At 35.2% G+C, this 27,454-nt stretch overlaps 1 protein-coding gene across 1 annotated transcript; it reads left to right on the plus strand.

The window, feature by feature from the left end:
• The first annotated feature begins 990 nt into the window (after positions 1-990).
• Positions 991-27,116, plus strand: LOC128205860 (WD repeat-containing protein 35-like). Its single transcript, XM_052907873.1, has 28 exons — positions 991-1,117; positions 2,338-2,455; positions 3,286-3,360; positions 6,460-6,552; positions 6,885-7,066; positions 7,557-7,637; positions 8,367-8,532; positions 8,875-9,020; positions 9,865-9,990; positions 10,657-10,749; positions 11,955-12,102; positions 12,473-12,614; positions 13,047-13,173; positions 13,990-14,099; positions 14,474-14,615; positions 15,343-15,540; positions 16,240-16,446; positions 16,850-16,935; positions 17,429-17,572; positions 18,461-18,593; positions 19,148-19,210; positions 20,007-20,219; positions 20,855-20,998; positions 23,291-23,423; positions 23,799-23,885; positions 24,241-24,370; positions 25,414-25,482; positions 25,668-27,116. Exons 1-28 carry the CDS (start codon positions 1,094-1,096, stop codon positions 25,831-25,833), a joined length of 3,546 nt encoding a protein of 1,181 aa, XP_052763833.1. The 5' UTR covers positions 991-1,093; the 3' UTR covers positions 25,834-27,116.
• Positions 27,117-27,454: the final 338 nt, after the last annotated feature.

Consider the following 27,454-nt stretch of genomic DNA (forward strand, 5'->3'; position numbering starts at 1 on the left):
TGTTTTTCGTTGGGTGTCCTGCGATGGGTGCGCAGAAGCCGAGAATCACTATTGAAGCCCAGCATGGGTGACAGTGCACATCCCCATGAAGTTTTTTTTCACTTTATTTCCATTTGTTGTCACTCCAACTTTGTGTATTTTATTGTCGTCCCTTTTCATCAATGTCGCAAACAATATTATAGAAAAAAACATGTGAGGACCAATACAACTGTCACAGACAATAAGAAAAAAAATGGGGAGAACCCGTGCGTAAATACCTTTAAGTGCTTACTCCTTTGCCGCTGTAAGCGTATACTAACTGGCCTGTTCGAGAGATGGGTATGACATCGTGTCGAAGTATAAACACGGTACAACTTAATTCTAACTAATCAATGAGAAGTTCGACCGAGATGATCTTAATGATATATGAAAATCCACATTCACATTACCAGTCAGAGATTGAAAATCTTTTTATGATCCACATCCTTTTTTAAAACCTGGCTAGAACCCTTCATGCTATTGTTGTGTGTTAAGTGTTGCCTCTAAGTGGCAGAACGAACGAACTTTATTAGCTATTCCGAAAATTCAAGTTTCTGTTAATGTGTAATATAATAGTCAAGAAACTGCATCAAATCATCAATGCGACATATTTACAATGCCATTTTCAGAAAGAAAATTCCAGAAAACATCTTGTTAAATTTAAGTGCAGATTCGCTGATTAATTCTACAATTATAACGATAGGACGCTTTTCTTAATACCTGTTTGAAGTCTAGTTCGGTGTATGAACAGATCTGTTTTGTTGATATTTCTATTTCGACGATCAGATGTGAAATTATACTAATTGTCTGACGTCTTTGAATTGATAGTAATGTAAGTAAGTGCATTTAGAATAAAAAGTTGTTAGTTGATTCATTTTTATTTATTATACTGAATTGCTCTATAACCGTATCATGTATTGGCCGGTCGACATAAGTACGTTTTGACTACAGCAACAAATTTGAAGTTTGTGAGAATAGCGAACATTCCGCAGCGACAGTAACAACAATTTTGTCACTGGTTGCTGAAAATACAATTTTCTGTGTGATATAGCAGAACTCCACTTAAGCAATCATCATGTTTGTGTATTTAAGTAAAAAGGTATAAAAAATCATTCTAGTTAAGAGATGACGTGCGGTTGCTAGAGAAGCTATCGATTCGTTGTCAATGTTTTTCGTACCTTGTTGATTATCATTTTATGTTGTCATTTTTGAGCTTCTAGTCCTGACATTCCCGTTAAACAGGCTCGGCCTTATCAGTCTATACTAGCTTAATTGGTCTACTTAGGTCCAGTTAGTTTTTTTCACAATGAATTAATCAGTTTGAAGGAATGTTAAAAATCAAACAATTATTTTTAATATCTGTCCCTACAAGTAGCCCCCTTGCCTGGCCCTCGGCAATTAAAGGGTAATGCTTGGAAAAGTGGTGTACTCAGTACTGGTTTAACCCAGGAAAGTTGTACCCCATGTATCGGTGCTTTACACCAAGCACCTGAAAGAACCAAGGGGTTTCTTCGAAAAAGACCTAGGGTATCGCACAGGACTTCCTTGTATCCCACCACTGTCTCTTCCTCGTGCTGTCCCTTCAGCAAAAACAAAGGACCCCGCTGGAAATAAGTGCTTGCATTTTCACAGGTTATCCTTGACCGCAAGGTCTAAAGAAAAATACATGCACATTGTGATCTTTAAATATTTCCAACATAATGCATTTTGTGTATTTTTTACTCATCCAATTTATCAGACCCTTATTTGACAAATCAATCATTTGAATAACCATTCCTATTTATTAATTTCATAACTTGATCATTCATTCAATCAAAGCAATGAAGAATTGATCATTCAATCAATCATTTGTCCAATAAATAGATCAATCAATCAATAATTAAATCAATCACTCGCTAAAATACTCAATTATTTAGGTTTCATCAATTACTTATTTGATTTTGATTTCATCAATCACCCATTTTTTCACTCATTTAGTTTCATTATTATTATAATTATTATAATCAATCACTCACTTATTTGTTTTTAATCAATTATCTTTTTTTGCTTGATCCATGCCTCTGTGATTTGTTACTGTGAACTGTGTAATGAAAGGAGATGGCAAAGTGTAGAGTGTTTAGGTGTTTAAGTCTAAAGAACTTGATAATTTGATACAACATTAGCCGTGTAAATACCTGATATTATGCACTATCCTCCTAACTTCCCTATACCCTGGCACATAAACGAGCAAATTGCAGGTGTTTTACCCATTAATCGCTTGTTTGAAATCTAAGGCTGTAATTAAAACATCAAAGTATTGCCTTCTTTCAAACTTTTAAGATTGCCATACCAAACAACACAAAGCTGAGATGTGTAAGCTGGAACAAGGACCAGGGTTACATTGCATGTGGAGGGGAGGATGGACTTCTCAAGGTCCTCAAACTGGAGACCCAAACAGGTAAGCCTTTATCATCAAACATCTGGATATTCAAAAGTTCAATAGTTTAATGAAAAACAATAACAGTGGGATGTTAAGTGTAAGAAAAACACTAATTTTGTTGATATTTACCGTAATATCATTTATTCAGTGCCTTTGTTCAATTCTTAATGCGTTTGTGTTGTAACTACTATCAAAACTAATAGTTTGTTATGAATACCTTAGCTGTTATGCACCAGTCATTTGTAACCACGGCCCCCCCAGGTCCGGGGAATAGCGGGGACGTTGACTTTCGGTCCAGCCAAGCCTGGGCAAAGTCTCCGCACTGCGGGGACAATCTGCTGGTAAAACCCCCGCCAAATGCCCCCACACCCAAGGGACCCTAGATAAGGCCAATTTCCCGCTAAATTTGGCGTGAAGACAAAACCACCGCAGTCACCTGGCACTGCGGGGCCACCTGAAAAGTAAAAACACAGCCCATTTCCCCGGCTATCCCCGGTATACCCCCGGACCGGGGGGGGGGGCCATGGTTACAACTGACTGGTGCATTATTTTTACTTAAGTATCAAATTATGTCTATTTATTATTTTTATACTTACTTCTAAAAATTGACTCAGTCAAAAAAAAGTGCACAGCAGGGTGTAGTCAAAGGCACTAGGGTGCTGGAATAGAGCGGCAAGCTGCCCCACCCTGATTTTTAGGCCTAGCTGGAGCTCTGATTAATTGATATCACTCCAAAAATCTTAATGTAAATTGAATAATTGTCAAGCACCTTAAGAAGCAGATGAGAATCAGCATCTTCCTCTGTTAGGTTTGGTTTATGTTTTAAAATGTGTTGTACATGTTTGCAGGGAAAGATGTTAAGGCGAAGGGCCTTGCCGCCCCCAGCAACCTCTCCATGAACCAGACACTGGAAGGCCATAGTGGTATGTCTTAGAAATTTGTGAAAACTGAAGGCCTAAATATTTTATCTATGTTTAGGACTGTGGTCTCAAAAATTAAAAGTAGGGTAGGGATAATGTTTTGATTCTTAGTAAGTCCAGTCAAAATAGCAGAACATGTCGCAAATGCTTAGGATGACATTTCAGTATGTTGTGAATTTAATCTTAACTATTAAATGTTTTTAATTGTATTTTTAATGACAGATCATCCATATACACATCAGATCAATTTTATTAATTTTTTGATGTAAGGTAGAAATAAGTTTTGGGTTGGAGGCATGCAGGGTCTGCTAGGTAGGGTCGGGATGCCAGAAACACATTTTTTACTCATTCTTTATTGTTTTGGAATTAACTTAGGCTCTGAGCAACCTGTCAATAAGCAAGAGACTGGAAGGCCACATTGGTCAGTTATGATGACTTTGAATTACGGTATACCAGGGATTAAATATTTCTACAAAGTCTCAAAAAGTAAAAATTGAGTTGTTGCCATATGAAAGGTTTATACAGATTTAAAAATATTGAACCTACGAATAAGATGCTTTAATGAAACAGGCCCATGGGTTACCCGGGGAAATTTCAGGTGGTGTCATAAAACCCTTATGGTTGAAAAAGTGGGGGTCTGTGTTAATTGTATGGGGTCCCAATATAATGGTTTTTTGATTAATACTCATTTAAAGAATTTTTTGGGGCTCACAGGGATGCACAGTAAGTTTGAAATGGGATTCCCTAGCAAAAAAGGGGCTCATATTTCTGTGTGAAGTTGGTCTGTGTGGACATGTCCATTACAACTTGTGTGAACTGGTCCATAACATTTAATATACCTGTTCTATTTTTGTGAAATAGACATTGTCCAATTACAGTTTTACAATTACTTTTTTGATCCGACAACATTTTAATGTAAAGTTGAAGTTTAGATAAATCATTAAGTGATTATCTATTAATGTTAGGGTCAGGAGGGATGGTTATATTTAGGGTATGTATGTTTATCTGAACCACAAATATTTTGTGGTTTTCTTGCTGTACTGATTTGAAAGATGAGTATTGTTATCCAGGTAATGAATAATACAATAATGTGATAGCTGATGATTGATTTTATATCTACATCAGTATAACATTAACCCCATTTTTGGCTGGCATTAATCACTCCTCTCCCATGTCAATTTGCCACAAGCCATATACTTGTACTTGCATTGTTTAATGAGGCCAAGAAAAATACAATTGTGTGGTTTGGGTAACATCTTGTCCAAAAACATGTAGGGTTGGTAGTGTTTCTTATTTTTTTTTTATAAGGCTTCATGTTAGAATATTATTGTCATTATTGGAGAATGATGTCAAAGTATTCTACAGTAATGGTTTTTAAGCCTCATTTATTTAAACAAACTATTTTTTTATCTTTTCCTCAGTTTTTATTGAAATTGTTTTTTATCTGACTATACAATGGTAGGGTCGGCATGTATTTTATAGGAAGGGATGGGTAACCCAAACCAGAAGTATTTTACTTAGGCCTGATGTGAACCTAAATTTTGTTGACCTGTATTTGTAACCTACTGATCAATTTTTGAGTGTTCAAAGCAAGATTGAAGTAACTTATTAAAATTGTATTTGGAGTTATTTCAATCTTGTGCTGAGTCATTGTTTTGCTAAAAACATTACTGGGTTTGGTTTCTGCAGCTTTCCTGTGCAAATAAATACATGTTGGCCTTGTATACACATAATTGATTCAAGATATTATACATAAATCATTTTATTCAATGACAATATGTAATCTCAGTACAGGAGAGGATCCAGGAATCAATGTTAGAGGGGGTGTAATTTTAGAGCCCAAACATGCGCCCCTCCCTCAGAACCAAAATTGATATGGTTTAAAATGTTGGCAGGGGGGTTTGTGGGTAATGTTTGTTAGGGATTTTACCAATCTAACTACCTACCCTTTGTACATATATGAGGGTTTATTTGCAGGCCATGTTTCATGTGCATCATGGTCTTACTGTGGCAAGTTAGCAAAGCCTCGAGTTGCATTCGGAGACTCCCGAGGGAAAGTGTCTGTCTGGGCTTTAGGCATCTATGGTAGGGTATGGGGGCATTGAGATCATGTTGAATTGTTACATTTTCTGTTATAAAGGGATTGAAGCAATTATTTCTTTTCCTTGAAATGGAAACTTAGTGTGTCGTAAAAAAGCATAGTTTTTTGGAATCAACAGAATTATATAAATACAAACCATTTTTGTGCATGTTTTGGGAATTGGCTTACTGAGCTTGGGCAAATTATGAATGTTTTCAAGTGTTTCATCTAATCACATTGAATGGTGATATGCTCGAAACGCCGCTATTCTGAATTTTGATTTGAATCACGGAATTTGAAGCTGTTTTGCATTAGTTAACAAATAAAAAGAGAAAATGCTACATCTGAAGTTTGCCCACTATTCTTTATTCAATTTTCAAACAACAAAAACATTTCCAGTAAAAGGAAGAGAGATAATTGAATCTAATCCCAATCGAAGGCCCCAGTGTTACTGTGTAACATTGTGGTCAGTTAAGGCGAAACAAAAAATGTTTGTTTCCTACTTGACCTACCCTAAAAAAATACTGCCACCCAACACACGTTTTTTATAAGGTTAATTTTTTATCCTTTTCGGTAGATTCTTGTTCTGCCATGGTGCATTCATGTGCTGTTTTTACAAAGCATTAATTAAGATTGACCCTGACAAATTTGCGACAGTTCTATTAATGTGAAGTTGAATAAATGTTGCCCAATATCTCAGTGGTCGAAATAAACACAAGCTGCAAGCCCAGCACAGGTAAAATGTCTTCCAGGCTTGCTAAAATTCTGAATTCTATTTAGCAGGACTTGTTCAAAATTTGAGGCCAAACAATAGTATAAGAATTCAGATTTGTTTATCCAAAAGTCTAATTTCGATGTCTTGGAACCTATTTATTTTTTTAAGAAATCTCTTCCAACCTACACAAAGTCATGAACCCTTTATGCTTGTGGCATTGACATTGGAAACAAAGATTTTATTTTTCTGCCTAAATATTTTTAAGCAGTTTCTGGTTGGCTGTTACTGTTGTTGTTTGACGTTGTAGGTGCAGTGCAGGTGGTGACGTGGAACGGTCAGTATCAGAAACTGACCACGAGTGACCAGTATGGCCTCATTATCGTATGGATGCTGTACAAGGGTACGGACGACTGGAACAGATTGTTGACATATATTTTTTTTTATTTGGGTTATTTTTCTGTTTACATTTATTTTTGTTCTTTATAAGAAGGCGTTAAAATAATAATAGCAATGATAATCTATAATCACATTTATACACATGTGTTTGTTGGAGCACAATATAGGGATATACCAAAATATGATATATCTTAAAATTACTTAAGAACAACATGATGCAATTATGAGAACTATATATGGAACTGTAATATGGGCGTTGGTTTCATCAGTGAAAAGGTAAAAAGTTGCTTAAGTTGAAAGTAAAAGTCTGAGATCCATTTAAACACTACCATTCAGGCTCCTGGTATGAGGAGATGATCAACAATCGTAACAAGTCCGTGGTGCGAAGCATGGCCTGGAACGCGGATGGTCAGAAGATCTGCATTGTGTACGAGGACGGGGCGGTTATTGTAGGCTCTGTGGACGGGAACAGGATCTGGGGCAAAGAGCTAAAGGGCATACTGCTTGCCTATGTGGAGGTGAGTGATTTGTTTAAAATATAAGCAATAATTAGATAAGATGAAGTAAAATCTTAATGATTAAGACTGGGTGGAGTGAACGTAGAAAACAAGCCCTTCTTAATCATTAAGATGTTACTTCAGGTTACCTTATTGACTTAGAATACAACCTCATTGGCTGACCCATTGTCTTTGAATATGGGAGTGTGTATCCGATGAGTGGCAGTAGGTGGAACTTTAAACACCTGCGAAAGTTGAAATTCTTAATGATTGAGTCAAGAACTTAATGATTGCCTATCTGCAATTTCATTTACTGAAAATATAGGTTGTATTCTAAGGGTTTTTAAATATCTATACTATTTAATAATAAAACATAAATAAGCCCTAAATGGACTTCTAGAACCCAAATCTTGGAGCCAGTAACTATTAGTGAAATAGCATTTTTTAACTACATTTGTGTTTTAATTTTGTTGATTGTATGAATGATCTAATCATGTTCATGTTTTTCCAGTGGTCCCCAGATGGGAAGTTACTGCTGTTTGGGATGGCGAATGGCGAAGTCCATACATACGACAACATGGGCAACTTCATTGTGAGTATAGTCTGGTTCAAAATCATAATCAATAATCAAAAATAATCAGCAACCCATTTCGCTTTCATTTTGGATTTTGTAATTTAAACTATACATTTATGTAAAAAAAAAAATTTAATTTGAAGTTAATGAGTGATTTGATTTTTTTTGTTAAATGCTGCTTAACTGTCACATAATCAATTCGGTACATTTCTACTACATGGCCAAATCTCGATAATCAATTCTGAGATTATGGAATCAAATATCAGCAACCTCAGTCATAAATGGTCAATTTTTGACAATACTTAATCATTGTTTTATCTCTAGAAGTCCACATATTTTGATTTTGCATCAATGAGTCCAAATTCTTACTTTTCATCTTGGCTTTGGACATTGTAATAAGCCTAGCGATGGAATATTAAAACTTTGAAGAAACCCAATAACCATTATTCTGGTGCCAGGCTACCATGCTTGTTCTAATTTTTTGCCCACTGGTATAAGAAAAATATATCGGAAAGGTAGTTTTTTTAAAACCCAAGCCCTGTAAAGTCTCTTTCAGGCTTCTTCCATTAAAGGATCTTTAAGTCGTAACCTCAGTAATGATTTGGCGCAAAATGGCAAAAGGTTTATTTGTTTTTATTTTTCCACTCGCCTTCACACAAATATGTAGCAAATTAACAAAAATATGACACTAAGGTAATTTCAGTTATTGCCTTAAATCACAAAATCTTCCAATCTCTTCCATTCCAGAGCAAGTTGAGTATCTACTGCCTAACCAACTGTACAGGGGCTATCAAAATAGCTGGAGTACACTGGTACAATGGGGCTAATGGCTATGTCGAGCCCGGGTGTCCTTGTCTGGCTATCTGCTTCGATAACGGGCGCTGTCAGATAATGAGATCAGAGCTTGATGAGAGTAAGTGTTTTTTATGATATGATATCAAATGAAAGAGAAACATTTGTGTTGATGTCTTCAAAAAATATTTAAGAGTGAGTCAAATCGAATTGAACCAAGGTCACTTAGGTGAGAAGCGAGTGCGCTAACCACTGCGCAAACCAGACACGATCTCTGAAAACCAGGTTATAAGAATGGAGATGTTGTTGGGTGGACAGGCGTCAGACATTGGTTTCAGACCAATACCTTAGGCTAGCATTGATGGATGGTAATGAAAATTGGTGTGTTGGTAGCTTATATGAACAGCTAGTTTTTTTATTGTATTATATTGGTATGACATTGCGATCACACTATACATTTCAGACCCAATCCTAATAGACACTGGTATGACTGTATGTCAGATAGCGTGGAACCACACTGGGGCTGTTATGGCGGTGGCCGGATCACAGAAGGCCATAGGTCAGGACAAGGATGTGAACGTTGTTCAGTTTTATGGACCAAATGGAGAGGTATGTGCCAATTTTTTTGATTTTAAAATCAATACATACACATGTATAACAAACATAAATCTGAGAGATAAACATTGAACTGCTTGCTAAGTAATGCATTGATTGAAGTATTAATTACTGATTACAGGATTGTAACCATGTATTTAATAGCTGAAAACGTCCTAAAAGATTTACAGTGATCAACTATGGTCTCGTTAGGTAGAAATACTGTTTTTTTCTGCACCTTTTTATCAACATAAACACAGTATCCTTCATAAGAACCATTGTTTTCACTATTTATTCATCCTTTTCGGTATATTAAAACAATTGTATTAATTGTGGTACATCTTATTTGGGAGTAAGAGTACATCTTTCAAGGATTTTGTCAGTAAAAGATTGTGTTCAAAGATTGTCGGTCCCAGGATGTATTTTCTTCTACGAAATATTATCAAATGTATGACACTCAAACCTTTTTTCAGTCTTGTTTAAACATGTGGATCCTTATGAAATGGAAAAACACACACAGTTTCTGATATGTCAGAATACCCCTGGAAGGCCTGTTTAACCTTGAATCCCCAAAGTCCTATTTTATCAGCCATGAATATTGTAATGCAATTTTCCCATACAAAAAAAGGATGATCAGTGAACTCATGATTCAGATTTAAAACTGTTGCATCATTGTATGATTGAATTTAAAGTAAAACAGACAGACCGTTAACAATGGAGTAATCGCCCTAATGACAAACTGTTTGTGTATTACAATTTCTGCATTATTTACTCATGTAAACAATTGTCACACTTTTGCTACGAAGAGCAATTATCTTAAAGGATATCATTGTTTACTTCTCTGCTGTTCTGATTCCAGCACCTGAGGACATTGAAGGTTCCCGGGAAGCAGATGTACTCGTGTTCCTGGGAGGGTGGAAGTCTGCGTGTTGCCCTTGCGGTGGATTCATTCATATACTTTGCCAACATCCGACCGGACTACAAGGTAAATGTTTAACCAAGGTTTTATAATGTAAAAAGGTGGCAGCCTGAGTGTGGGATTCGTCAACATACTTCACCAATATCCAACCTGACTACAAGGTAATTGTTTAACCAAGGCTTTATATCGAATAAAGGTGGCAGAGTGCAAACTTCATACCTGACTACTAGGTAAATATTAAAATAAGACGTTATATACTGGGAAGGTACAAGTGTAGCCCTCGCTGTGTGTTAGTATACTTTGCAAACTTCAGACCCAACTACAAGTAGAATGATGTTAACTTGATTTTAGACCTTAACTCGTAGCACTCCTGGTAAGCCATTGTTATCAGTCGTTCAATGTTACCTGTTTACTTGTACATGCTGTGACAGTCACTTATTTTCGCCAAAACTTTATGAGACTTAGTCCAAATGTTTGTATACATGAAATCTTGTGGTAGGTATTTTTCCATTATAAGTTATTTCTGGTAAAAAAATCTATCACTTGCTCAATAATTTTGAATCTGGTTTTAATGCATATTTACCTGAATTCATATTCAATAATATGACTCTATTGTGAAATGATGGTTTTCCAGTGGATTTACTGTTTGAACACATTTGTGTCCTAAATGTAAAAAGAATACTGTGACTGATTGTGTTGTGTGTTTTAAAGTAGCATGTTTGTGCTTTCCAGTGGGGCTACTGTTCAAACACGGTGGTGTATTCATTCACGAAGCCAGACAGGGCGGAACACTGCGTTATCTTCTGGGACACGAAGAATAACGAGGTATTTCATTTAATAACACAATGCTCATGGTTGCCAATCCAATAAAACGATTACATCTCGTCAACAAATAATAGCACATCGATTCACAATCAAATGGATTCCTTTGAACATCTTTGACAACCTGTAACAAGTGACAAGGTTGAGCGATACATTGATGTGTATTTTCAACCCTCATATTTGTAAAACAATGAAAACTAGATCAATTCTGGATCAATCTTCATATTTGTAAATCAGAACTAGATCAATTCTGGATCGACCCTCATATTTGTAAAACAGAACTAGATCAATTCTGGATCAACCCTCATATTTGTAAAACAGAACTGGATCAATTCTGGATCAACCCTCGTATTTGTAAAACAAAACTAGATCAATTCTGGATCAACCCTCGTATTTGTAAAACAGAACTAGATCAATTCTGGATCAACCCTCATATTTGTAAAACAAAACTAGATCAATTCTGGATCAACCCTCATATTTGTAAAACAGAACTAGATCAATTCTGGATCAACCCTCATACTTGGAAAACAGAACTGGATCAACCCTCATATTTGTAAAACAAAACTAGATCAATTCTGGATCAACCCTCATATTTGTAAAACAGAACTAGATCAATTTTGAATCAACCCTCATATTTGTAAAACAGAACTAGATCAATTTTGAATCAACCCTCATATTTGTAAAACAGAACTAGATCAATTCTGGATCAACCCTCGTATTTGTAAAACAAAACTAGATCAATTCTGGATCAACCCTCATATTTTGTAAAACAGAACTAAAAAAAATCTGGATCGACCTTCATATTTGTAAAACAGAACTAGATCAATTCTGGATCAACCCTCATATTTGTAAAACAGAACTAGATCAATTTTGAATCAACCCTCATATTTGTAAAACAGAACTAGATCAATTCTGGATCAACCCTCGTATTTGTAAAACAAAACTAGATCAATTCTGGATCAACCCTCATATTTTGTAAAACAGAACTAAAAAAAATCTGGATCGACCTTCATATTTGTAAAACAGAACTAGATCAATTCTGGATCAACCCTCATATTTGTAAAACAGAACTAGATCAATTTTGGATCAACCCTCACATCCGTAAAACAGAACTGGATCAATTCTGAATCAAACTTCACATTTGTAAAACAGAACTAGATCAATTTTTGATCAACCCTCATATTTGTAAAGCATATTATTTATTTCAGAAATATGTGAAGTATGTGAAGAACCTTATCAGCATCACTGCGTGTGGGGATTACTGTTGCCTAGCAACGAGGGCTGATGAGATGACCAATCAGTATGTGCTCGTGTTGTGTAACTCCATCGGGACGCCGCTCGACTCAAAGTACATAGGTCGGTGACTTGTTTATTAAAGATTTTATAAGCTGTTTGAGAAACGGGATATATATGTTATTTATGGAAATTGGAGCTTTCCAGTTTGATAGGCTTACTTACACCCTTTAACTTATAGCTATGAATTTATTTGGACAATAGATAAATCTCCTTTCTGCAATTTTGAAGTTGTGAAAAATATCCACTGAACAGATATAGAATCATAACTTGATGTTTGACACTGTTCCTCTGATTTTTAACTACATCTTACTAAGGCTGATTTAAAATAAATAAAAAAATTGTGTCAGCAGGTATTAGATATCGATTGGTGGAGATGAGATTATAAAAACTATTTTTTTCTGGTCATCTTCATATGACTCTTAATTTTCAGAGATCGACCCTGTATACCTGACCATGACACGGACCCACATTGTGGCAGCCTCAAGGGAGGCCTTCTACACATGGCAGTTCAAGAATCCCAAGAAACTCTCCACCTTGGAGGTAGCTGGCAGAAGGAAAACTGGCTCTGAGAGGTAGGGGAGACAATTTATTGCCCTTGGTGTACTCTTCATTTAGAGGTCAAATGTAGAAACTCTCCAGTCTGGAGGTAGCTAGCAGGATGAAAACTGGCTCTGAGAGGTAGGAGAGATAACTTTGTACCCTTGGTTAACTTTTCATGTAGAGGTAATGTATAGAAACTCCCAACTGGAGTTTGATTGCAGGAGGAAAACTGGCTGAAAGAAGTAGGGGCGATAACTTTGTGCCCTTGGTGTAATCTTCATTTATAGGTAATGTGAAGAAACTCTCCAGTCTGGAGGTAGCTGGCAGGAGGTAAACTGGATCTGAGAGGTTAGGGAGATAACTTGGTGTGATGTTCCGAAACTCTCCAGGTCTACTGTGCGTTCTCCTTCAACAATATTGCTGTACATGTTAGGTTGTTAATGCCATATACCCTTCTTTCACAGGCTCCACCACATAGATGACCAGCCTACTGGCGGAGCTGCCATGGAGGAGATAGATTTCAGTAAGGCCTTCACAGGAACAGAGGACCAGATATGTTGTGTGTGCGCATCTGACAAGATACTAATTGTGGTATGAGTTGATTGTTTGGATTAGTTCAAATAGATTGTTTATGTTCTGTAAGCCCAAGCTGCAAGTTTCATGCATCTAATAAGCAATAGAAGCCTATCAGCACAGTAATTTCAGAATTGCAGATTCAAAAAATTCATAAAGACAAATTGTATTATGAAATAATATTAATAATCTCAAATTTGAGTGTTTTCTTTTTTATAAATGTTTTAACCTTTGTGTTGTCATTGCGTTGAAACTTTGTCGGCTTTCACTAGAAAACGTCTTAGGATAATTTTATGTCCATTGGTCAAGTGAGAAAACACAATGGAGCAATGGCATCTGCTTGAAGTTTGCTTGTTTATGATATTTAACCAGGTTATGACAAAGTGAAACCTGGTTATTAGAATGAAGTACATCTTTGTTTTGGTGGGCCGGCAGGAGAGCGGCTTCAAACTCACCTATGGTATCAAATTATTTTAATAAGGTTTGACATATAGTGATCAAATTTGGTATGTAGGAAGAGTTTATGGAGGTCTTCCATGGGATTGCATTTGGAACCCCTAGGGTCAATGTCAAGGTCACTGTTAATAAAAATAGAAAACCCCCAGTTCAAACTGAATCTCACAACAAAGTTATTCTGTCAATTAATGAAAACCTGGTTTTGTCACACTGCGGGGTTCCTTGTTTGATATTTAAACCAATTCAATATGTGTTTCAATCGGTCCGGCACCCTTATCTGCAACTTGATGCCATTGTTGTCACTGTCACAGAAGTATGCACTTGAGTGTCGAGGTTTTTTTGAGATTTCTTTAACCAGATGTAAACATATACTTTCAGGGTCGTGAGTCAGGCACCCTTAACCGCTACTCGATGCCAATGTTGTCTCTGACACAGAAGTATGCCCTGGAGTGTCGACCACATCAGCTCTCCCTCAACTGCACTTCCGGGTAACTGCAGAATTAATCGAATATATTCTTTTTCTGATAAAGTTCCTATGGAAAGTTCCATAATTTGTGGCCACATCTATGCCTTTTAAATAGAAACAAGTGTTCATTTTTCTGTTCAACAAGCTGAGAAGTAACACAAAAAGGTAAGCTGGCACTTAAACATTGGTAAGCATATGTCTTCTTTTCAGAAAAAAGCAACACTAACAGGAAAAAAAGCAAAAGTTTATAGTCTGTTGATGTTGTGACAACAGTAAAAATGGTGAAAATTAGGAAAATAGCGACTTATCCACTGCGCTAGTAATTCATTATTGAAGAGTAATCAATGGATATTTCCTTGAAATATTATAAATAAATATAATGTCTTTTCCTATCAGCCGTCTGGCCATCATTGACATCAGTGGAGTGCTGACCTTCTTTGACCTTGACACAAGGATGACCGACCCTGATGGCAAGGAAGTGATTGGGGAGCATCTCAAGTTTGAGCGGAAAGATGTCTGGGACATGAAGTGGGCTGAGGTAGGGGCCTTCTCAAAATTAATATTAAATCCGATATATCCAGGTTGAAAGGAAAAATGTCTGGAACATTAAGAAGGCTGAGGTAGTTAAATTAGAAAGAAAAATCTACAGTTTGAATGCATAACCATCTGAGACATGGCTCCAATTTCTCACATCTGAAGTTCCTTATAACAGGATCAAGCTCAACACCCTATTTTTGATTTTGTATATAAATTGTATAATATTCTTATTTTAAAGAGTTTTGAGGCTTTAAAAAGAAATGATATTTGAGATAATTAAGATAAACTACATTTAAAATAGTATTTAAGTAATTATTTTTGCTAAATGAAATAAGATACCTAAATGAGTTACACTTAAGATTTTTTGAGAAATTGGGCCATGAAGATAGGCTGAGTTAAGGATTGATGTGATTGTCTCAAGCTTTTAACATGGAATTAAACTAAATGAGTGATTTTGAGCTGATTTCTGACATCTCACAATATTTTCATCAACTTAAAATCATTTCCTCTTACCAAATAAATAATGGGCCCATGTGAGTTTGGTAAGTGGTAACCAAGCTGGACAAATGGGTTTTCTCTGGGTACTCCGGTTTCCCCCACAACACAAGACCACACTCTTGGGCAATATCGTGACAAAGAACTTGACTAAGTATAAGCTATCATATATTTCTTCACAATCTTTGTAAAATATATAATGTTTAATTTAAATAAATAATTTTTTCCAAAAGGACAACCATGAGCTGTTTGCCATGATGGAGAAGACCCGGATGTACATATTCCGAGGTCTTGACCCTGAGGAGCCGATCCTGTCGAGCGGATATATCTGCCAGTTTAATGACCTCCAGATCAAAACAGTCCTCCTGGATGAAATCATGAAGGACCCAGAGAATCCCACCAAGGAATACATGCAAGAAATGGAAATCAAGGTATTGTATCATTAAAATTATATTGAATTTAATCAACTTATTTAAAATAGAAATGTTTATGATTCCAGTGTAGAATAAATTGATTTTAATTAATGGCCTCTCTTTATACAGTCATTGTACAATTATACAATAAACAGATAAAATCATTTCGCAAACATGGGTATGTACTCTTTCTATAATTTCATATCTTTGTCATCCCCATATTTCTAAACCACACATGTCTTTATGTCTTGCATGTCTTTATAAAAATTATGCAACCTTTTTGCTTATCAACATGGTAATAACTTTACAAATTGATTAGCAAGGTAATCAGATCATTGAACATTTATATAAGACCAGTGTATCATAAATTGTTTTAAATTAATGCCTGCTCCCCTTTATACAGTCATTGAAATTTTCGGTGAACAATTCTGAATTCTTACATTAGTGCCCAGCATCAATATTTTAAAATATACAAGACCTATCATATTAAATCAAGATATTTTAGCAAATGAATATCTATGGAAAGCATTTAGTCATTGCAGGGTTGTGCTAATTTTGCCGACTGTCTATATTAAAAACTACATGTAATATACTGGCAATTTCTCTGATATTAACAGTTTGTAAAAGATACCCCTCACCCTTGTTTGTGGAGACTTTCAGCTGAGTTGGCCTATGACAATTCTTCTAATGTTAACATCTTTATTTCATGCATTTCAGTCACTGAGGGATACAAGAGACCTTCTTGAGAAGATTGGATTACAGGACGCCCAACAGTTTGTTGAAGACAACCCCCACCCACGTCTATGGAGACTTTTAGCTGAGTCCGCCTTGGAACAACTTCAGTTGAAGATTGCTGAGACGGCATTTGTACGATGTAAGGACTTCCAGGGCATTGAGTTTGTGAAGAGGTTGGGGAACTTGCAGGTAAATAGAAGCGCTGAAAGTTAAATGCCTTTAAATGTTTACTTTTGTACTTAATATTTAATATCATATAGTTTTTATGATTCTTTTCAAGAAATCTTTCTTACATAATGCATGTTATACTTCTTATTTTATATTCAACATCAATAAATGTACCATTTGATTATTCTGTTGAAATTTGTAGAAAAAATGAACAAATTCTGTCAAATACCAGGTACTTTTTATTAAATCAGCATTGAACAATCAGTGATGTCTTCTTTTTTAAATTGAATTGTTTCGCTCATATATTTACAATAATAGTTATTAATTTCAATTATGATTTATTTGTTTTAGAATAAAAGCATTGAATAACTTTCTCATATTTTACCTGGTATAAATACAATTTGTGATATTATTAATTTTTCAGAATGAGAATATGAAGCAGGCGGAAGTAGCGGCATACTTCAAGCGATTTGAGGAAGCGGAGAGGAAATACCTGGATATGGACAGAAGGTGAGAGTAGGAGCTTAATTAATGGAAACAGACTTGGAGTTGACTTTCAGCACGATAAACATAAATAGTCTTTATTGTCATAGGTTTGGCCTCGACCAAAGGTGCAAATACTTTAAACTTGGCCATGGTTTAAAATGTATTCAAATAAAACTTGGTACATGGTATCATGGTGCCTATATTGTATTTATATTTGGTGACTGGTTTCCTTTTGATCAGCTGCTCAAGACTGGTTAAACATTTTATATCTGCTTACAATATTTATGTATTCCATTTCTCCCACCTGGCGTCCAATAATCCAATGTTAAAAAATATAAAGTATACAAATTTGTTAAATTAATTTGAAAAACTTCATACCAAGGACCTACCAAAGAAGCTAAGTTGACTGGTTTTGCATTGTTCGACTCCTCAAAACTGGATCATGCTATTATGAATACATTAAAATCTGCAGTATTATAACAGATCTGTTGAATATATTTGAAATCGTTTTATCCAGGGACCTTGCAGTGAGCCTACGGAAGAAGCTGGGTGACTGGTTCCGTGTTGTTCAGCTGCTCAAGACTGGTTCAGGTGGAGACGATGTGCAGTTGGAAGAGGCATGGAACGCCATCGGGGACTACTATGCTGACCGCCAGAAATGGTGAGTCTGGCAGGAATGTAACATGGAGATAAAACCAGTCTTACTATAGTATCACGGAAAACTACATACTGTAATTTGAATAATGTTGACCTTGCTTCACATTGACATTATTTAACTTTGACCTTGTTTAACATTGACATTGTTAAAGTTGACCCTGTTAAACTTTGACCTTGTTAAAGATGACCTTGTTTAACATTGACATTGTTAAAGTTGACCTTGTTAAACTTTGACCTTGTTAAAGTTGACCTTGTTTAACATTGACATTGTTAAAGTTGACCTTGTTTAACATTGACATTGTTAAAGTTGACCTTGTTTAACATTGACCTTGTTAAAGATGACATTGTTTAACATTGACATTGTTAAAGTTGACCCTGTTAAACTTTGACCTTATTAAAGATGACCTTGTTTAACATTGACATTGTTAAAGTTGACCTTGTTAAACTTTGACCTTGTTAAAGTTGACCTTGTTTAACATTGACATTGTTAAAGTTGACCTTGTTTAACATTGACATTGTTAAAGTTGACCTTGTTAAACTTTGACCTTGTTAAAGTTGACCTTGTTTAGCATTGACCTTGTGAAAGTTGACCTTGTTTAACTTTGATCTTGTTTAAGTTGACCTTGCTTATGATTGAAGTTGACTTACATAGACTAAGCTTAATGTTGACTTAGTTTGAAGTTGTTTATGTTTAATGTTGACCATGTTTGACATTGTCCTTGTTTAACATTGACCTTGTTTAACATCGACCTTGTTAGATATTGACCTTGTTTTATAACGACCTTGTTAAACTTTGGCCTTGTGTTAATCAACCTAGTTTAATGTTGAATTTGCTTGACCTTGTACAATATTGACCTAGTATGAATGTCACATGTCTCTATATGATCTGTAGGCAGCAGGCTGTGACATACTACGTGCAAGGGCGTAACCAGGAGAGACTGTCAGAGTGTTATTACATCCTGGAGGATTACACCGGCCTTGAGAAGATGGTCTCCAGTCTGCCAGAGAACCACAAACTTCTCCCAGTCAGTATTCTCTTTATTATGCACACTAACGATTAAAGTTAATATTAAATTAGACTGCTCGAGATTGTTTACATCAGAGGGCTTCATCAGATTGCAAATTTTAAACATACAATTTTTTTTCTTTGACAGGTTTTTTTCTGGTGATTAAATTGTGAAGTCACATTTTTTAAACATGGCCAAATACGCCTAAACTGGATTTTGAAATAAAAATATGTAAAGTCTAGCACTCTGAGGGTGATCTAGTAGTATAGGTATATACCCAGAAAACACACTTGAGTGTGATTTTGTATCATTTCCAAACTGTCTTTAGGGAATTGACCTTGTTGCATGGAAACAAATATATATGATTTTGATAACAACAATTAAATAAAAACTTGGCAAAATATCTTTTTTTTTATTCTACTTCTACATAAAAAAACTGGTTTTATAAATAGTAGACCCAAATGCTTTGAAAATGGCTGAGGAGTAGAAAAAAACATTTCTTTAATAAAAATAAATTATGTCTGTTAAGTTTTAAGATTCATGTTAAGTTTCTGTGTTTTGTGTATTTTCAGGAGATCGCCTCCATGTTCATGACGGTGGGGATGTGCAACCAGGCGGTGGATGCTTTTATCAAGGTAAACCAGTGTTAACAAAGATTGAATAAGGTCATCTTTTTACATATGGCCTCTCTAGCTTGTTTTTCAAGAGTATTGGGTAGTTGTTGAAATTTTTTGCAATGATTCACTCGTGTTAAATTCACGAAAAGACACTTCTTTGATTATGCACACGAAGGAAAATCGCACTATCCATGTGTCCGTCAATCTGGTTTTACATGTCTGGAAGAGATTTTAAAATTACTTAGCACAAGTGTTTGGTATACAAAGATGTAGTGTCGCATTCAAGACCCATGTTCCTACTTTGGGAATTGGGCGAGGCTTTTTAGATTGGGAAAACTAGTTCATCTCCACTAAAATTGGGTTTTGAACAAGAATGCTTTAAAGATAGACAGAAAAAATGAAAGTATATGATACAGTTCTTTTCTTTGAGAATATGCCAACACTTATAATTACAACACTGTTATTGCTGTCTTAACAAATGAACCATAATGATGAGTATATACTATGAACCAAAAACTGTATAAGACAGGAGCTGAGTATCAAACATAAATTGATCGGTTGCGTACTCATGAAGCAACTAAGTTAAATAAAAAAAAATAAAAAATTACAAGTTGAATTTTATGAAAGCGAACGATATTTGCACAAAAAAAATATGTATTTAAGCTAGAAAATTATCTGAGTATTAAAAGTATATATATAAATTTCAAGGAAAGTAGACCTTTTCTTGAAATGATCTTTTTGTCAATAACTTGGATATTTTCATTACTATTAAAGTTGCATTGTGAAAACACCTCTAGAATTTGTTTGCTTACAGTGTAACCACATCAAGGCCGCCATAGACTGCTGTGTGAATCTGAACCAGTGGAACATGGCCATCGACCTCGCCAAGACCCACAATGTACGCGAGATTGACTCGCTCCTGGCCAAGTATGCGCAGCACCTCCTGGAGAAAAACAAGATCGTCAACGCTATCGAGCTGTACAGGAAGGCTGGACACCACCTGGAGGCTGCAAAACTGCTGTTTAAGGTAGTTTGATATTTTTTATATGTTTTTTACATCTATGCTTTTTTTCACTTGTGTCAAAAGAAAAACTTATGAATTTTATGATAGACCATGGATGGTTTGAATTTGTCATACATTTGGCTAAATAAAGTGCAGTCTCTGACAAATAAACAATTGTAATACAGTTAAAACCAGTTGGCTCAAACTCGCTTGTCTCGATTTCCTGGTTAGCTCAATCTTGACCGATTCTTCATTCTGAAGATAAACATTTTCAATTGGTACAAATTTTCTAAGGCTCGGGATATTTTTGCCAGTCTCTGCGAGTTCAAGCCAACATGGTTCGAATTTTGTGTGAATAGAAGCAGAAGCTGGTTCACCTTTATAAAAGGTTTGGTTGGTCTGATATGCACAACTGTTCTCACTGCACTATCAGTGCTTTGATTTTGGTAATAATGTGACAGATAGTCAATAAACATCACAGAAAGATTATCAGACCTCATTGACAATAACATATGTGCTTTGATCTCGGAAGTGTAAGAAAATACTGTTCACAAAAAGCCTATATTTAACATGAAAGGAAACATTAGTATGTGTTCACAAAACTTTTTATATGGGTAGTCTTTGAAAAATAACAGTCTGTCACTCTTATTTCATTACAGATTGCAAATGAACAGCGTGAGAAGAAACAGAAGCCGTTACATGTGAAGAAATTGTACGTGCTTGGCGGTCTCCTGATTGAGCAGTACCATGAGATGATGAAGATGACCTCTAGGGCAAAGGCCAAGGACAAGCGGGGAGCTATGGTAACGGTTTGATATTTCTATGATAATATAAATAATGCCATGTTATTTGAACCATGAAGGACTATTTTAACTTTGGACTTCAATGAAGCATTATGTAGATAGGTTGCAGGTTTTTTTAACCTTTTTATGAATTGAACATGAGCCCTAAGAATTGAAAAAATAGCGACAAACAATTGTCATTATACCATCCATAAATCAAAGAAAGAAACTGCTGTATATATGTGGCAAGTGTATGTTGTTTAAATATTTAAGCTCCTGTTTTTTTAAGCATTTGGTGGGCCTAAAATTGCATTTAAACATATCTGTAATAGTGCGATCTTTAATGAAAAAAGTAAACTTCGGACGTTGTTTCCCCGTTACAGATAAACCAATCTACGAATACAATTTAGATTCTATTATTCTACATAATTGTTCCCGAATAAAAGCTATTTGAATGATGCAATGTTGATAACGAACCATGATATTTGGGTAAAATATTAACAATTGATAAGAAGTGAAAGAATATATGTTTAGCATCTTGTAAGAATGGTTCAATCATGTTGAAAGTAATGGATGATGACCGAATGCCTTTGTTTAGCATCTTGTAAGAATGGTTTAAACATGTTGAAAGTAATGGGCGATGACTGAATGCCTTTGTTTAGCATCTTGTAAGAATGGTTCAATCATGTTCAAAGTAATAGGTGATGACCGAATACCTTTGTTTAGCATCTTGTAAGAATGGTTCAATCATGTTGAAAGTAATGGGCAATGACCAAATGCCTTTGCTTAGAATCTTGTAAAATGGTTCAATCATGTTGAAAGTAATGGGCGATGACCGAATGCCTTTGCTTAGAATCTTGTAAAAATGGTTCAATCACGTTGAAAGTAATGGGTGATGACTGAATGCCTTTGCTTAGAATCTTGTAAAAATGGTTCAATCATGTTGAAAGTAATGGGTGATGACCGAATGCCTTTGCTTAGAATCTTGTAACAATGGTTCAATCATGTTGAAAGTAATGGGTGATGACTGAATGCCTTTGCTTAGAATCTTGTAACAATGGTTCAATCATGTTGAAAGTAATGGGCGATGACCGAATGCCTTTGCTTAGAATCTTGTAAAAATGGTTCAATCATGTTGAAAGTAATGGGCGATGACCGAATGCCTTTGCTTAGAATCTTGTAACAATGGTTCAATCATGTTGAAAGTAATAGGCAATGCCCGAATGCCTGTGCTTAGAATCTTGTAGCTGTTTAAAAAAACCTTTAAACCTTTGTAAAAAGTGAAGAATAGTTACTGTTATGTGTATGCATATATGTACATGTATGTTAATATGTTATGTGTATGCCTTATGTACATGTATGTTAATATGATCTGTTGTATACATAAAATTAATGTTTGCATATTTATCATGCTCAGTACGGGCCAGAGGTAAACCATATGTTTTGGTATTTTTGTTCATTTTGTTCATAGAAAAAATATATGTTCTTTTCACTTATTAGAGTGGGAGTTTAGCAGTTTTGAAGAAAAAAATCCAGGGTTTTGCCAAAGCCTTGGTGTTGATGACCGCCATTACTAAAAAAATACTTTCGAAGATATTCATGTTAAATTTGGTACACATGTAGTAAGACACAATGTCCACTTGTGTAGGATGGCTAATAACTCTGGCTTAAATAATTATAGAGTTGTGTCCCTTCATTGACTAAAATAAAAACAACAGGCAAGTGAGAGCTAATAGCACAGCAGCACTTTAATTTCAGTTTCATTTATTCATATTGTAAATGGTGTGTTTCAGTTATTGTTGTTTTTTTTGTTGTTTTTTTAACTTTTTTTAGTTTTTTTGTCTTTGCACTTAATGTAGAATATAATTTTTGTATTATTTTTATTTTGAATATATATTTGTCTAGGTTATATATTACAATATAGAGATATCAGATCGATGCCATGGAGGGTAAAAGCAGATATTAAGGTTAACTGGAATAGGTTCTTGCCTAGAGAGGTGTTAGAACAGATAAAATAATATAAGCAATATTTTGGTGCTTTTTTACTGGGGATATTTTGGCCATGTAGCTATTAATTGAAAACCTCATATAAATTATATCAAGATTTATAGTGTTTTGTTTGTTTTTTTTATGATAAAATTTGGATGAGTTAAACATAACAGGTTACCCTAAATTTTTTACAGTCAAACTATTATACTACTTTAGTGATGGAGTCTAGCCGAATAATCTCTAAAAAAAAGCTGAACCCTTGCCCAGACCTTTTAAGTTCATAAAAAATGTAGATTATAAAAATACCTTCTTGTCTTTCCCCAGGCGAGCTCTGCACTCGCAGGATTCCTTGAGGAGGATACGGCGGCAGTGTCGGATGGCAAGCTGATTGAGAATGCCTGGCGTGGGGCAGAGGCCTTCCACTTCTACCTGCTAGCTCAACGACAACTCCAGGAAGGTGGGTGTGACAGAAATAAGATAATTATCACGTTGACATTACTTTATTGCGAGGGTTGTTCAAAAATATTTTATAATTTATATATAAGATGTTAAAGATTTTTTGAGAAATTTGAGCTTGTGGTGGTGGGGAGGCGTTATATATAATTTCTAGTGATTATGAACACTAAACAACTTTCTTTGTTCAAAGCTGACTGAAAACATGTAGTATGTAATTGAATGATTAAACCATATTTACTTTCGTAGAAAAAAAGCTCAAGATAATTTTTTTTTTTTTATCTGACACAAAACTGTGCTCATGCATATTTAAGACATTTGCATCGGTGGGCATAATAATGTTAATTAGATCATTAATATACGTCCTATATATTTGCAGGTTATGTTGACCTGGCCATGAAGACAGCCTTAGGTTTGAGGGATTATGAAGATGTCCTTGACCCGGCAGATATATATTCCCTTCTCGGTAAGTACAAGAAATTGAAAATTTTACTTGCATGTTCAAAAACGCTTTATCTCAAGTATCTTTAGGCAAAAATGTAAACTGTTTCCCTGTTTCCGATTTCACCGCCTACAATAAATGTGTCTGTAGATTTGGATTTTGTTTTTAAAAATTGATAAAATTGTATATGAAAGTCATTTTCATAATTAAAATAATTGGGGTATGTTTGCCTCATAATCTGACAATTCATATGTCGACTTCAGAACTCATGGAACCACTAATGATGTCAAATAATAACTCAGGTGGAAGATGCCCATTTACTTCCTCTGCCATCTCAGTTTGAAAACAGATTAATGAATTATGAAGTTCTTCATTTTAGCTTTGACTTCGACTGCTAATCGAGCATTCCGAATCTGTTCCAACGCGTTTATCAAGCTAGAGACACTGGAAACTCTAACACCTGATCATCGACAACAATACGAGGAGCTGGCGCTGGAAATATTCACAAAGTATGATCAATGGGTCTTAGTTTAGATAGTTTAGATGAATTTGAATGTGTTGCTAGATTGTAAAAAAAGCTGTAAGCTGATATATATGCTCTTAATAGTACTGGTGTCATTTTTTTACTGTTTTGATTTATTTTGCATTAACAGAGCTTGGGCAAAATATTTAAAAAAAACAGTTTTTAAATGAAATTATATTAATGAATGATCTGGAGTTCTCATTAAGTCTAATATCATTTTTAATGATTCTAACAGAACAATGTTTTTAGCTTGTCTGTTATTTTTGAGAAAATATGTTCGGACATTGTGCCAAAAACAAGGGAGTATGTCCCAAATTGAATGGAGCTTGGTACACAGATTTAAGAAAAAATGTTCCGGCATTGTGCAAGACTGGGTATTGGAGAGCAAAGACTTGAAAAAAACATGTCCCAAATGGAATGAAACTTCGTACACAGTTTCCAAAGGACAACACAGCATTTCACTAAACTGTGGATTTAAAAATCATTCCGTTATGCCTGTTGGTCAGCTGAAAAAATACAGATAACCTTAGCCTTAGGCCAGACTCAGCAGCGCTCTTTCATCTGTATCATTGGAACTTAGTGATTAAACAATTATCGAGTACAATCGATGTGATTTCCGGTATTAACCTTTATCTTTCTAATGCGGTAACTTACTGGTACTTGATGGGGTGTTCATTATTTTGCATCTGATAAATGTGTTTTGTTGTTACGTTTGTTAGTGGTGAAGTCATTAAATTCATTACAAGTTCATGGCCATTGATTAACTGCTTCAATCAGGATGACTATAGTATCACACTTACTGACTCTTGGTTAAACCATTTAAATGATCATGATGATACTATGTATATGAATGTATTCCGTAATAATATTATGAGCTTTCCATTATTGTCTGATAGTAAATCAAAATGCTTGGTCCAATTTGATTTGATTATCAATAGCAAATGGAGTCCGATTTTCAAACACTTCTGGTACTTACAATAATCCTCTATACCTTTTGCCTTCAGAACTTCATGTTAATGTTTGTTTTAGACACAGTCCAAAAGACAGCCGGAACACGTCTATAGAATGTACAAGCTGTTCAGCAAGCATTCCTGACTGGTAAGACTAAACATTTTATGTTTTACTATACATACGGCCGTGAATGTTTTTCACATCACACAATAGAAATCTCAGCTCAATTTTAAATGAAAATACAGTATGACATCATATTGATTTCTTATTTTATCACATTTAGGATCCATTTATGCTAGTTGTTCTATAATTGGATGTTATTTCTCCAACAGGGCAAGCTCTTGTCCAAACTGTGACACAAAGTTTCCGACGTGTATTGTGACGGGACGCCCACTCATGGAGTACCAGTTTTGGATGTGTAGTGCTTGTAAACATAGGGCTTATGAATCGGAGATAGCGCAGCGACAGACATGCCCACTTTGTCACACCTCAGTGTAGAGATGCTTCGCGTTTTGATTGAAATATGACTGTTTTATCAATGATCGTTTAACAATATAGCATTATATCAAGAATTTCAGTTAGATTATTAATTTGTACACTACATAATAAAACACACACACAATTTTTTTTAATAAACAGAATATAAAAATGGAAAGGTCGGCACCTATTTCAAAGGTAGGGTGGGCTAGCCGGAACCAAGTATTTTATTTTTTTAAGCCAAATTAAAAATTTGCTTGGTTTCATATAACAGTGACAAAGTCAAGCAATTTGTTTTGAAACCAATGACATTCCATACTATTATTGATAAAAAAAAAAACAATCATTAATGCACCAGTAAATTGTGCCACGCTTCCCCAGGTATGGGGAATAGCGGGGACTTTGACTTTCGGTCCAGCCAAGCCCAGGTATAATTCCGCCCTGCGGGGACGAACTGCTGGTTAAATCCCCGCCAAATGCCCCCGCACCCCAGGGACCATAGGTAAGGACCATTCCTTGGTATTTTTGGCGTGAACACAAAACCACCGCATTTTATCACCCGGCACTGAGGGGCCACCTGGAAGGTAAAAACACGGCCCATTTCCCCGGCTATCCCTGGTATACCCCCTGACCTGGGGGGCTGTGGTTACAATTGACTGGTGCATAATACAGGTGATAAGACAGCAGCATTTTGTGTACATTGTATATTGTCTTTACACATAATCTATATTTATTCTATACCTTGCCTTACATTCCATGTCTGTCATATATCTATTTTTAGATAATAATGAGTCAAATTTCCACATTTTCACTTTGAAAACAAACTCCTTACTACTGAAAAAAATGTTGGGTTGGAAGGAAAATAAAGGGCAGTTGGGTTAGTGAACATTTTTTTAAGCCTCATGTCATTTTTTAAGCCTCATATCAATACCTGACTGCATTTTCTAAGTAAAGTACATGTATATAAATTAGAATCTCCATATAAAGTTAATGTTTTTCTTGGTTGTTTTATTTTTATGGATCTGATTTGTAAACTATCAAAGAGATGTTAGTGCTATTTTATCAGCATGTATTGAGGCGTTGTGAATGACGATTGTTTCATGTATCTTTTTGTTTGTTCATCTACTATCCGTCCGTATTTTCTGGATTATTTATTTATGAGCATATTTATGAATATATTTATACCATTTTTCAATTCTTTGTTCTTAAAAAATATTCTTAAAAAGAAACACTTGTGAGTGAGAGTTATTAAAATAAAAAATTACAATGTTTATGTTTTTCTTCAAATAAAACTTATGTATACATGCAGTCGTTTGTAAAAAAACTTACATAAGTTATTCAGAGGCTGTGTTGAGAGGAATCTGGGTCATCTTGGCCAAATTACATTTTACACTCTTGCACACAGTGGTCAGAAATTGGCTCAGGGTGAGCAATATTTGATAAGCATATAGAGAGCTGATTTTTCTACCTGCTGTACCCTGTGCGTTGGATTGTTTAGGCCTTTGGGTCTGTATTCAATAAGTCTCTTAGTGAATATTTTCAACTAAGTGAGAAATTCGTAATTTTTGACATCTATTATTTTAAATACCCACTACTTTTCATCAGATTTATTCATATGCATATATTGTTTAGACCATCATCT

The sequence above is a fragment of the Mya arenaria genome, chromosome 10 (assembly GCF_026914265.1).
Source record: "Mya arenaria isolate MELC-2E11 chromosome 10, ASM2691426v1".
Lineage (NCBI taxonomy): Eukaryota > Metazoa > Mollusca > Bivalvia > Myida > Myidae > Mya > Mya arenaria.

What these genes read in the sequence shown, in the direction of transcription:
- LOC128205860 (XM_052907873.1), top strand. Translation starts at nt 1,094, where the DNA reads ATGTTTGTGTATTTAAGTAAAAAG. An exon ending in GCTCGACTCAAAGTACATAG is followed by an intron (nt 12,103 to 12,472) that starts GTCGGTGACTTG and finishes CTTAATTTTCAG; the next exon opens with AGATCGACCCTGTATACCTG. An exon ending in TCAGCAAGCATTCCTGACTG is followed by an intron (nt 25,483 to 25,667) that starts GTAAGACTAAAC and finishes TTTCTCCAACAG; the next exon opens with GGCAAGCTCTTGTCCAAACT.